General features: G+C 42.6%; 2 protein-coding genes across 2 annotated transcripts in view; one reads left to right on the top strand and one right to left on the bottom strand.

Annotated features, from left to right (window-relative positions):
- Window positions 1-14: 14 nt before the first annotated feature.
- LOC108061305 (mucin-2) lies at window positions 15-2,250 on the top strand. The gene is made up of 2 exons (XM_017147416.3): window positions 15-62; window positions 116-2,250. Exons 1-2 carry the CDS (start codon window positions 60-62, stop codon window positions 2,246-2,248), a joined length of 2,136 nt encoding a protein of 711 aa, XP_017002905.2. The 5' UTR covers window positions 15-59; the 3' UTR covers window positions 2,249-2,250.
- A 528-nt stretch (window positions 2,251-2,778) lies between these two features.
- The window catches only part of LOC108061328 (AF4/FMR2 family member lilli), a 28,067-nt gene continuing 17,931 nt past the window's right edge, over window positions 2,779-12,914 (bottom strand). The window contains exons 2-5 of the mRNA XM_017147451.3: window positions 6,847-7,401; window positions 6,524-6,724; window positions 5,354-6,056; window positions 2,779-4,739 (exon numbers count right to left, since the gene is read on the bottom strand). Of these exons, the coding sequence (XP_017002940.1) occupies window positions 4,300-4,739; window positions 5,354-6,056; window positions 6,524-6,724; window positions 6,847-7,401 (1,899 nt within the window). The 3' untranslated portion in view covers window positions 2,779-4,299. The remainder of the gene's footprint in view (window positions 4,740-5,353; window positions 6,057-6,523; window positions 6,725-6,846; window positions 7,402-12,914) is intronic.

The following is a 12,914-nucleotide window of genomic DNA, read 5'->3' as shown; positions in this document are numbered from 1 at the left end:
CGCTTTATATAAATAGCTTCCAAAAATTTCAAGGTTTCAGTGAATAAACTGAACTCAAGATGGTAAGAACGGCTCAGTTAGGCTTTAAAATTATTAAAAATTTAAACTATTTTAGATCAGTCGCTTCATACCGGTTCTTTTCCTGTGGACTGCACTTACAATAGACTCCACTTCAACTCAAACTACAGCAGGTGTAGCTACTACTACAACTGAATCATTTTTCTGTATACTTTTTCCTGAACTGCCAAGATGTAAAACAACGACCACCACAGCTACTTCTACAACCACGGAAGACTTGACGACAACCACCATTGCTCCTACAACCACTAAAGACATAACTACAACAACATTGGCTCCCACAACCACCGAAGAAATAACAACCACAACCGTGGCTCCAACAACCACTGAGGATATAACGACAACAACTGTAGCTCCTACAACCACCGAAGATATAACTACAACAACTGAACCAAATTTGTGTATACTTTTTCCCGAACTGCCAAGGTGTAAAATCACGACTACAAGTACCACCGCAGCTACTTCTACAACCACGGAAGGCGTAACGACAACCACCATTGCTCCTACAACCACTGAAGAAATAACTACAACAACCACCATTGCTCCCACAACCACTGTAGAAATAACAACAACAACTGTGGCTCCTACAACAACTGCGGAAATAACGACAACAACCGTGGCTCCTACAACCACTGAAGAACTAACTACAACAACAGTGGCTCCAACAACCACTGAGGAAATAACGACAACAACTGCAGCTCCTACAACCACCGAAGAAAAAACTTCTACAACTGAGTCAGATTTTTGTATACTTTTTCCCGAACTGCCAAGATGTAAGACAACGACGAGTACCAGCGCAGCTACTTCTACAACCACGGGAGACTTAACGACAACCACCATTGCTCCTACAACCACTGAAGAAATAACGACAACAACCGTGGCTCCTACAACTGCAGAAATAACGACAACAACAGTGGCTCCTACAACCACTCAGGAAATTACAACAACAACCTTGTCTCCTACAACCACCGAAGAAATAACTACAACAACAATCGTGGTTCCTACAACCACTGAACAAACAACAACAACCACAGTGGAAATAACAACAACCACCATTGCACCTACAACCACTGGAGAAATAACGACAACGACTGTGGCTCCTACAACCACTGAAGCTATAACAACAACAACCGTGGCTCCTACCACCACTGAAGAAATAACAACAACCACCGCAGCTCCTACAACCACTGAAGAATTAACTACAACAACAGTGGCTCCTACAACCACTGAGGAAATTACAACAACAACAGTGGCTCCTACAACCCCCGAAGAAGTAACGATAACAACCGTGGCTCCTACAACAACTGTAGAAATAACGACAACAACAGTGGCTCCTACAACCACTGAAGAAATAACTACAACAACCGTGGCTCCTACAACCACAGAAGAAATAACTACAACAACAGTAGCTCCTACAACCACTGAACAAACAACAACAACAACAGTGGATATAACAACAACCACCATTGCTCCTACAACCACTGAAGAAATAACTACAACAACAACCGTGGCTCCTACAACCACTGAAGAAATAACAACAACCACAGTGGCTCCTACAACCACCGAGGAAATAACAACCACAACCGTGGCTCCTACAACTACCGAAGAAATATCAACGACAACCGTGGCTCCTACAACCACAGAAGAAACAACAACAACCACAGCGGCTCCTACAACCACCGAGGAAATAACAACAACCACCATTGCTCCTACAACCACTGAAGAAATAACTACAACAACAACCGTGGCTCCTACAACCACCGAGGAATTAACAACCACAACCGTGGCTCCTACAACCACCCAAGAAATATCAACGACAACCTTGGCTCCTACAACCACTGATGAAGGATCAACCACTATCTCAGCATCAACAAACACCGAAGAAATAACGACAACCACCATTGCTCCTACAACCACTGAAGAAATAACCACAACCACTCCAACGAATTCTCAGGTTCACCACCATCATCACCACCACCAAGTGGGTGGGGGTCCAGCCTTTCCACTTCCACCTCCGATTCCCTTCCCCCCATTTCCGTTTCTTGGAGCCTTGCCCGATTCCGATTCTGCTGTGATTGCTATACTGCCAATACCGCCTCCTCCCCCGATTCCAGCATTTCCTCGGCCACAACCTGTACCTCTACCCTTCGGAAATTTTTTTGGAAAATAATTTAACTATCTAATTTAACAAAGTCAACACATTTCATGCACCTAAAATAAAAACTGAGATTCTGCTTTATAGATATTGAATAAGAGTATTATTTCATTATTTAAACTAACTATGCAAGGTCAACACCCTTCTTACCTCCTGGGGCGAAAAGATGTTGTGACCGAGGCTGATTTTAAAAAAGATTAATACATTGTGTTTCGGCGCCAATTATCGATTGATGAATATTTATCGACTTTGCTGGTCACCCTCTAGTGCATATTTTTAAAAGCGACCTTTCAGCAAAAGATGGCGCCACAGCCATCTAGGTGTGATATTGTCGAATTACGTAGTCTGGCAATATTAAAGGGGATGCCGATAGCGATTCAACAATCGATATTTGGCGCCAAAACCTTATTTCAAGGTTTTAAATTTCCTTTATACATGTTAAAAAAATCACTCTTTCAATGTACCTCTAGAAATATATTGGCATTACAAATAAAATAAAATAGTTCTCGTAATGAACCCCAATAAATATACAAGCTTTTTTAATGTACATATAATTCTCATAAATTCTTTATTAATTCGATTTTTAAAATGTCTTGTTTCATTTGTGTTGCCCTCGTTTTAGTTTAATTAGTTTACTCTCCAATGCAAATGCCACACATTACATTATATTTAAGTATTCCGTATAAATATTTCTCCTGCTTACAAGCCGTTTATCAAGTTCGTTTGGAGTATTTATTTAGGTTTATTCAATAATTATTTGTGGTTAAATAATTTTAGCAATTAATTTATATAATTAAATTCTATAATTTGCCTTGCATAGCGGACCTCCATGTCGTTCTGCACACTCATACATACCGATGTTCAATGTGTTTCTTTGTGTTTGTGTAAGTGTTTTCTTATTTTTACATGCACATTTATATTTGCAAAAAACATGAATGGCTATTTTGTATTTAAATATTTTATTCCGTATCTATTTAATAATCGAATGTGAGTAAAAAGCAACAGTTAAACCAAAAAAGTCTCAGTATAAAAACTTGAAAATTATATACACTTAATAAAAAGGAAATCAGATTCAAAACTCAACTGATAGTAATGAAGAACAATAAATCCTGGAAACAGTATACAAATGTAATTTCTAAACTTTAAATACACATTTACCAACATCTATGCCTTACTTCATTTCCATAAATTTTTTTTACATTTTCTCGTATTAATTTTTAGCTTATGCATTGTAATAATTTTTCAAAGTATCACCCTGTGTTTTCTCATAGTTTTACGATTTTTTTCTGTTTTTTTTTTACTCTTTTTATCCATTTTCTTAAAATTTACAACAATACTTCAACTTATTTATTATATTTAAAAATTGTTTTTTAACAAATCGCGCACATTAAAAACGGGCCCGGAATCTGCGGCTCTCCAAAGGACGAGAGTCCAAAAATATGCGATAATAAAAAGTTGAAACAAAATCAATGCGAGTGTTTGTGTATGGCTATTGTAGGTTTACTTTTAGTAGACACTGTAGTACGTTGAACTGCTGCTTGGTTTTATTTCTTCACTAGAGCCGCCTTGCTATCTGAATTGTATCTAATGCTGATCGTTTATAAGAATTTAGTTCGAAGAGAAATATACGAGGGAATCCATTGAAACCATCCTAAGAGTGGATATCTTCTAATGCCTATGGAAACCGAAGTGAAGTGAAATATCGAATCTAGCTTAGAACCAAGTCAGCTAACTGTAGCAGCTCTACTATTTTACTGTTGTGATATTTGCAATATTTCTTTTGGTTTTTGTTTATCGTTAAGTTCTATTTTAAATATGCTGTACGTAGTTGGAGGAAAAAACACTTAAAATGTTTTGTTTGAACGAACTTCTTTAACTACATATGGTTCTGCCTTGCATCCTGTGAGCCACTTTCAATTCGTCTCTGTTTCTGTTTTTTTTTTGCGCTATATGGTTTGACTATTTTTTCGCTTAGTTTGGCTTGTGTTTTGGAGTGTGTGTAATTCATTTTAAATTTAATTTAAAATAGGAACAACCCCGCTCGGTCCCCGGTCCTCGGGCCACGCCTACTGCTGCTGGACGAGCAGTTGCTCCACCTGGTCGGCGGTTCGGAGCAGGAAGGCGGCGCTTTCGCGGTAAGCGGATATCACCTGCCGGGCGGCGGTCACCTCGTTGGCGCTCAGCTTGTGCGGCAGGATGGGCGGCTGTCGGACGGACTGACCGTCCATCCCCCCACCGCCGGCCACCAGGAGTTGTTGCTGCTGCTGTTGTTGCTGCTGCTGCTGTTGCTGCTGCTGCTGTTGCTGCTGTTGTTGCTGCAGCTGCTGCAACTGCTGCGTGGCTGTGACCAGTGCATTGTTGTTGTTCGCATTACTCAAGCTGGCCAAATTGGCGGCACTCAGCTGAGAGTTGATGTTGCCGCCGACTGAGCTGTTGCTGTTGTTGTTGTTCACCATGTTGCCGCCCAGGCCGCTGGTCGGCTTCATCGAGAGATCGGTGGGCGTAACTGGAAAAAAGAAGGCGATTATAAGATTTGCATTCTTTAAATTTATTATTATTTTTAATTTTTAAGGATATTAATTGGTATTTATTCTTAATATACTGGAAAATGAAAGATGATTTTTTTTTCGATAAGCATAACAATAAGTTTTAAACACTCCTAAAAACATATATATTTTTCTAGAATATTGAGAAAAAATCGTCCTTTTTTATCGATAACATAAGTTGCATATGTTCGTACTTTCAAAATTCACTTCTTCTTCTTCTATAAGGATAATTAATACCACTTAATTGCATTTTTCCGGATTTTAAATTTGTTTAATTTTTTCATTTTATATTTCGTACACACAAAAAAAAAAAATTGATCTATACGGATAGTTACGTAACTATAAAAAATAGTTACGTGATATTGTTTTTGCTTGCTATTTGTGTGTATTTGCTGTTGCGAAAGCAACTTTTTGATTGGTAGAAATGACCATTTTTGTGGTTGGGGATTGTTTGAAAATTATTTCGGTTAATTTTACCAATCGATTTTGTGTGTAGTGATTGTCTTTCTAGTCGCACGTAAACCATTTTTTGGAAATAATATTTGCATGTTTTCCCTTGAAAAGCTGTACTCACCATTTCCCAGGCCAGCAACTCCGGGAAAGTAGCCGGGATAGCTGGGAGCCCGGCCGGCGGCTACGGCCGCAGCCGCAGCGACAAAAGGCGAGGCCGTCGAGGGAGAGCTAAAGTCCGTGGTGTAGGGACTGCTGGCCGGCAGTCCGGCCCCGTTGGAGGCGCCTGCTCCATTGGCCAGGGCCAAGCCGGTGACGCTGGCTCCCCCGCTCACGCTGGCATTCGAGCTGAGGGCCAGGGGAGAGCTGCGCGCCGAGCTCATCCCACCACCGCCTCCGCCGGCGGCACCACCCCCACCACTGCCGCCCACAGTGCCCACTGCCCCACCGAAGGGCAGGACATCGGCGTGCTCCGAGTTGGGCGTGGAGCGGGCGAAGCCGACGGCGCTGACGAACGGAAGGGCGGCTGCCGCCACGCTGGTCAGTCCGCTGGCATCCGCCACTCCGCCCATGCCGCAGGTGGCGGTGGCATTTCCGGCGGTCGTGGTGCTGGTGCCCCCGGCTCCCGAACTGGTGGCAGCCACCACCGCTGCGGCCGCCGCTGCAGCAGCTGCTGCTGCCACCGCGCTTCCAGGAGCGGGAACTGCGTGCGTGATGGGCTCCAGGCCGATGCGCATCCGCTTGGCGTTCATCGATTCGTTCTCGCAGGCGATGGCCAGGATTTGCTCCGCCTGCACGGACGTCAGATGAGCGGGAGTGGGTCGGGTCTGGAAAAGTGGGGCAATGTTAGATTTTTGGACATTCAGTGGTATACGTAGATTGGAAAGAAAGAGTTGAAGCATTTTAAAACAGAGAAAAACACTTTGTACCAGATTTTATTTACTTATTCTCCTTAAAATGTTTTAATCCTGTTTTATCATCGCAATTTAAGGGTATTTTTAGGAATGGCTTTTTCAAATGAAAAATTTCAGAGACAAACAATTTTTTACAACATTAAAAATTCAAATTTTATTTTCAAGGAATAAAAACTGTCTCAAAATAAAAAATTTTCAATGGCAACAAAATGTGTACTATATATTTTTATTAAAATTTTTTCTATAATATTTAAAAATTTAATTTTCAGGGAATATAAATTCTCTAAAAATTTGTGATTTCATAACTAAAATGTATTTACCTTGGAAATAAAATTTGAATTTAGGAGTTTTACTCCTTTATTTTGACTTTTTAAACTCACCGTATTCTCCCAACCATCGCGGGTCTTCTTGTTGCGCCGGCAGGACTTCAAATAGGTGCGTATTCGTTTGCGGGATCGGTCGCTGAACTCCGGGAACTGCCGGGCGCACGAGTCGATGATGGCCTGGATCTTTTCCTTCGGCTGCTTCGAGATGGGGATGATGCGATCGAGATTCTCATCGACAAACAGTCGCACGAACATCTGAAAGAGACAAAGGGGAGTTATAGTAAACCATAAATGAACTGCTAACCAGATGACTGGCGAATCTTTGGCAACGCTTGGCTTTACATTCGCCGCTCACTCACAGCTCACGCTTTACTCACATTGAAGGCTTTGAGCCGCTCAGGATCGTGTGTGGTGGCCAGCTTCTCGTCCAGCTTGTCGTCGGAGTCGTCCTCGGAGACCTCGTCCTCCTCTTTCTGCCCAGACGAATTGGTCTCGTCCTGCGTCTCCATGGGCGAGTGGGCATCCTGCCGCGGCACCGGCGACAGCGAGCTGTCCATCTTGCCGCTTGCCGCCGCCGCTGCAGCCGCATTCTGGGCCAGAGCGTTCTGGTACTGGGCCCACAGACCGCCCACCACACTGAGATCGGGACCCTCGGTCCCGTTGCGCACCGCCGTCGAGTTCTGGTAGTTCCAGGCCAGCAGCATCAGCTTCAGCTTGTCGGCGTCCTTCATCAGGCCGGCGTAGGCTTCGGATTCGCTGACCAGGCCACCGCCCAGTCCGCTGACCACCTCGCCCAGGAGTCCGCCGGTGCCGCCCGCTCCTCCGCCCGCACTAGCTCCTCCTGACCCTCCGCCGGCGACGCCTCCCACGCCCACACCCACCACGCTGGCGGTGGTGTCGGTGCTCACGACCGGTGTTGCCGGAATGGTTTCCTGAAAGGTAAAACAAAGTAGCGAAATGTTAACAAAAATTGTAAAATTTTAATATTAAATATTATTAAAATTAAAATAAATAATACAAAACTATTAAATTTCTATAAGGATTGTTAGTGGGTTATTTTATGTGACTTTATTTTTAATTAATTGTTGGTGAAAGTAAAGTTTTGGAATAAATAATAAAGGTAGTTTATTTATCTACCTAATTTAAAATTTAACAAATATCTGCTTACTGTATTAACCTTAAAACTAAGTTTACGGAATTGAATTTTCACTTCCGTTTTACAAAAAATCAATTTCCCATTTTTTATATTTTTTTTTAAGGAAGCGATGAGCGAAGTTTCTTGGAGACCGCAAAAAGTTTCGGGACTTTGTTCGATATGCCAAATCCCAATGATTAGAAGTAGAACCAGTTGGAAGTTCGTTAGACCAGTGAAAAGAATGCAAAAAAGACGAAATGTCAAAGAAAGCGTCCCAAACCCCAGACAGGGGCTTCCAGAGGAAAGTTTCTCCGGCTTTCATCTTCAGGCCAGGTTCACCCTCAATCTGCTCCTTTTTCCTGGCTGTCCATTCCTGGGGTTGCCTTTTTTCACTGACCGTCTTTTGTGCACTGGAAATTAGTAGGATGGCTAGTCAGGGTAGTTGGGTCACTTGGGGGGAAAGTCCAGCCCCTTTGCGGCCAACATGGCTCTAATGAAACATTTCGCCCAAGACGTTGGGCGTCCGGCACACAAGCATTTTTCCTCGGCACTCCTTTGGTTTTGTGGTCGAAAGGACACTCCTGGGGTGGGGCAACGGTGGTGGTGTCCTGAGATTGGGGATTGGGACTGAGAATGGGAATGGGAATGGCAGCACAAATGAAGCTGTGTTCCGTGTGGATGGCCATCGAGATTGAGGCATCCTTCTTTTTCCCTTTAAACGTGAATGGACTCCCAGTCTTAATTAACATTAATTTGCTGGATCTCTGGGGTAAATGTGTGGGTCGACCCAGGAAATGAATTGTGGAATTTTCGGAGCGACAATCGAAGTTCTAAATATTTCTGAAGCCTTGTTATTTTTTCGAGTGTACCTACAGAGCAACCTGTACCTTCTTTATTTATAAGTTAATTATCATGAGACCCTTTTTTCCCCTCTTGTACCAAGTTTTATTTTTCGCTTCGACTCTCAAGTTGAGTTTGAACAAATATTCTCTAGTCTATGGCCAGAAAGTGAAACAAATATTTGATTTCTTACCTAGAGCCTTGCTTGCTTTCATATACATACGAATATATATCATGTCGTTCGATACACACTAGGCACGCACACCCACACATCGTGTGCAATTTCTTTTAATTTCTTCAGCACGATTGCGTAGTTGGGTTTCGAATTTGAATTCTCATTAGACTAAGTTGTCAGGCCACAGCTCGAGACCGACTCGAGACTGACAGTTTGCCTCGTTCCCTAAGAAGCGCCCAGGGTTCCAGAGCTCGTCTCAAGCATCCTCGCTCGCACCTCCCCCGAAAACCAATGTCGTAACCACAAAAACTTTGGAGTTGCCCCAAACCCGCAAAAAACCCCACTCACACATACAGTCACATGAAAGGGGGTGTGAGACTGAGACAAAAACTAATGCATATGTTTAGGCATTTTAATTTATATACACACACCCACACACACGAGGGAGAAGTTCTAAGAAAGCTCACACAACATCCCCCTTCCCATTTGCTTTCCCAATCCGAAACCCTAAGCCCCCAGACCACCTTCTTCGCCGTTGATAAAAGCAACTTCCATTTCATTTAAACTACAATTTCCTTGACAGTGCACAGGGATGTTGTTGGGTCTGGATGGGAGGTAGGGAATGGGAATGGGACTGGGCGACTACTGGGACTCAGACTCAGGTCCTGGCAACCCTTTCACGCACTTATGAGTTAAACGCAAATTTTCTTAGCTGCCTTTTAGGCGCTGCTCAGAGGAAAAGGGAAGGGGAAAATAGGAAGGGAAAGGCAGCCTCTGTCTGGAGAAATATGTCATCGGCAGTTGGCGGCAAAGGGAAGGGACGTAGGACGCAGGACGAAGGACCAAGACTGGGTGGTAATTCATTATGCGTGTGCTTAGAGGTCTCCGTCTCCGGCATTGTAGTGGTGTACTCCAGACGCAGTCGAAGTCAAAGTCTGCTTTTAGGCTGGCAGCCAGCAACGGCACATGTTTATCCTCCCCCTGCTCCTCCTGTGTCACCTCATCGGTTGTTAGTTTTGGGGGATGCCCACCCCCCGTTTTGCTTTGCTTTAACTAGTAAGATGCCACAAGCCCGCATATTTCTGATATTTAGAGGAGCTTCCTGCCATCCTGCCCGTCTTGTGGCCGCTACCGAAAAAGGGTTACAAATTTGTGTGAGCGACTTCAAAAGCAACTTTCCCCATCTCGCAGGCGAGACATGAAATGGAAGTAAATGCTAGGATTTATGGGCACTCCTCCTACGTGTGTGCGTGTGTTTTCCTGCCTGGCAGGTGTTACTCATACGCCTCGTGGGCTGCTGTCAGGCCCAAAACAAATTACTTGCCAAGGAAGGGAGGCCTGCGGCTGCTGGCAAAGTCAAGGTTGCCTGGGATGAGCTCGAGCACAATCCGTAAGTAGACTCATGCACTCACAAAGACTCCCGACGGAGTTGTTCCGGTTCCGTCTGAGTCTTGGACTTTGAAAAATTCTTGCAAGTCGCCTGACCCCCGAAGTCTTTGTGCAGTCACAGTTTCGTCCCCAATTCCAGTTTCGTTTAATTAATGGAAAATTCTTGTGGCTAGCTCTTCACTAGTCAGAGATATGAGAAAATAGCTTGCAGAAGGGGACTCAATTGGCAAAAGAAATTGAAAGATGTTGGCCGAGCTTGATTAGAAAGTTTCCTGGGAAGTCGTACCATCTGAAAATATGGCAAAAGCTATTAGAAAGACCTTTAGGAGAGACCAGAAAAGGCAATGGAATCCTGCGGCCTCACAACTTCCAGTAGAGCGTTCCTATTCCAGTGAAGCCCAGGAGTTTTTCCATATAGGTGCATTCCATTTGGGTTAAAAATTCGGCTGCAACCCTCGAATGCATTAAATGCATGTACTGCGCCATAGAATATATATATAGAGAATATATATATAAGCCCCGAAAAAAACTTGTACAATAAAATAATATCTACGCTGGTCAAAGCAATTACAAAAAGTGAGCGTTGCAAACATGGGAACTGCATTCTACGTGATGGAGCCCAGTGCACCGGCATAAAAAATAAAAATATATTGGGAATATAGAAAAAATCAGTGGACGTTGGGTAGTGTGGGTTGAATGCATCGTTTCGGGACAGTTTCAAATTAGTTACCACACTCAAAAAAAAATTTTAGAAAATCGCCTATGGATTTGCTTTACTGGCGATTTTTTTCTATATTTCTGGAATATTTCTTGAATTTAATGAATTTTGATTAATTGGAAGAAAATTTTCTTTACCAGTAGAAAATTTTTTTATTTTAAAGAAAAAAATCGCCAGTGAAGCAAATCCATAGGCGATTTTCTAAAATTCAGGGCGATTCATTTTCTGAGTGCAGCCACGGTTTTAGCCATCGGCTGGGCGATCAAATGGGCGGAGAGCGTAACAACTCACAACAAATACCCTGTCGCATATATGAAATATTGAAAGCGATATACATAAGTGATATGTGTGCGTTTACATAGGATGTATGCAACTCTGGTATTTGTATAGGGTGGCAAGTTATTTATTTGTTCAACGCCCAAAAAGGCAACAAAGGGCGTGTTATGAATCAGGTAATAACAGGCTTAGTTTGATAGTCCAAAATGGGGATTATGGCTGGGTAAGCTGCACATTGATTTTTAAACGCCACTGGATGATTAAAAAGTTTTTTTTTTCAAAGCTATAACCTATTTTTATTCCGTGAAATTTTAATCGAAAATATATAATATTTGGCAGAGAGATCAACGCGATCATCCCTAAAGGGATGCAAGGGATGCCTGACCCTAATCTTAATTTATATAGAAAGAGTTTATATCTACCCAGTCTATTGTTCCCGAATCATCTGCATATTTGGTGGCTAAAAGTCGTCATGGCAACTGCCAGCACTCATACGCCCTGTGTGCGCTATTATAAAATTTTTGCGTTTCCGTTAGAATTTCTATTTTATTTTTTTGCACACACACGCACCAAAGCAAAGGCCATGGAAAACTGTTGTCGCAACTGTTCTAGCTAAAAAGCGAATGCATCTGCAGGTGAAACGCGGAATTGCAATGAAGAGTGGGGTGGTGGCATCATCGCACTTATTTTATGCTTTGCACTTGCCGCGAGAAATGAACAAAGTGAAATAACAATTGGCAACAAAAAAAGCAGCAGCAGAGAAAGGTGAAATTGTATGATTATGAAGAATACTCTTTCTAAATAAAATATTGTTAACCAAAAAATGAAAAAAAGTAATGGGACATGCTTATAAGTTTTTTTTGCAAACCCTACTCAAAAAGTAATATGTTTATCAAAACTGTAATAGAGCATTATGAACTACAGTGTTTAACCAAGAAAGAAAGGCTTAGTACCGATGGCATTTGTGTGCACATTTAGGGTGGTCGAATGGTGCAGCTTTGGTTCACCCCCGAGAGCAGCCTCTGGCTTTCCCGCTTTCCCGCTCGCTCGCCCTTCGCATTTGAGAGCATTGATGATGGTTTGCTTTTCCATTTTCCACCCAAACGGTAGGCAGCATTATTTAGCAAATAAAAAACGAGTGAAAAAGTGGAAAAATCGTTCCCATCGTGCACTTGATTTGATTTTTTTCCGCGTTTCCCGTTTCAACTCGCGCTGCTGGCCACAAAACGGGTCAAAGTTACTCACATCAGATCGCTTTTTTTGGGGGTGGATGGGTGTAGAGGGCGCAGAAGGGGGCGGGTAATCGCTACGCTTGTTACATACATTTCGGGGCCACTGTAACTAACGCTACATGCCACTCAATCGCCCAACAACAAAGGCAGGAGCAGGAGCCGTCGCTTTTTATGCTGCACGCGAATATTATTTGCCCAGCGCCATAAAGTATGCAACATTTTGTTGACCAACGCGAAGTTAGCCGCTGAAAGCTGGGGGTCCTTTCGGAATACAATCGAATGGATTGGGCACCGCTCCTTCCTTGTCTGGTCTGATTAGTTTATGATGTGGTTAGGACGAGACAGCCGGTTGACTGGATCGAATAATGGGATTGGGATTGGTCCACGAAATATGGCTTTTATATTTTATGTGTTTCAGTGGGATTGTTGATTTTTAGTGGCACTTTCAGACAGGAACATTATTTGTTCAATGGTAAGTATGTCTTCAAGGTGATCTCGGCCTTGAAAAAGGATTGTAAAATAGACACATATTTGGGTGTAGTTTTCTTTGCTCTGACTTACAAGTTTTCAATAATTTCAATAATTAATTGTAATGATTAATTACTATAAATTGTAATTTATTAAATATCATGAAATATTCCCTTTATTATTGTTAATTTTTATATTTTCATTCTCATTAA

The sequence above is a fragment of the Drosophila takahashii genome, chromosome 2L (genome assembly GCF_030179915.1).
Source record: "Drosophila takahashii strain IR98-3 E-12201 chromosome 2L, DtakHiC1v2, whole genome shotgun sequence".
Lineage (NCBI taxonomy): Eukaryota > Metazoa > Arthropoda > Insecta > Diptera > Drosophilidae > Drosophila > Drosophila takahashii.
This window is presented reverse-complemented; position numbering and strand designations above follow the sequence as displayed.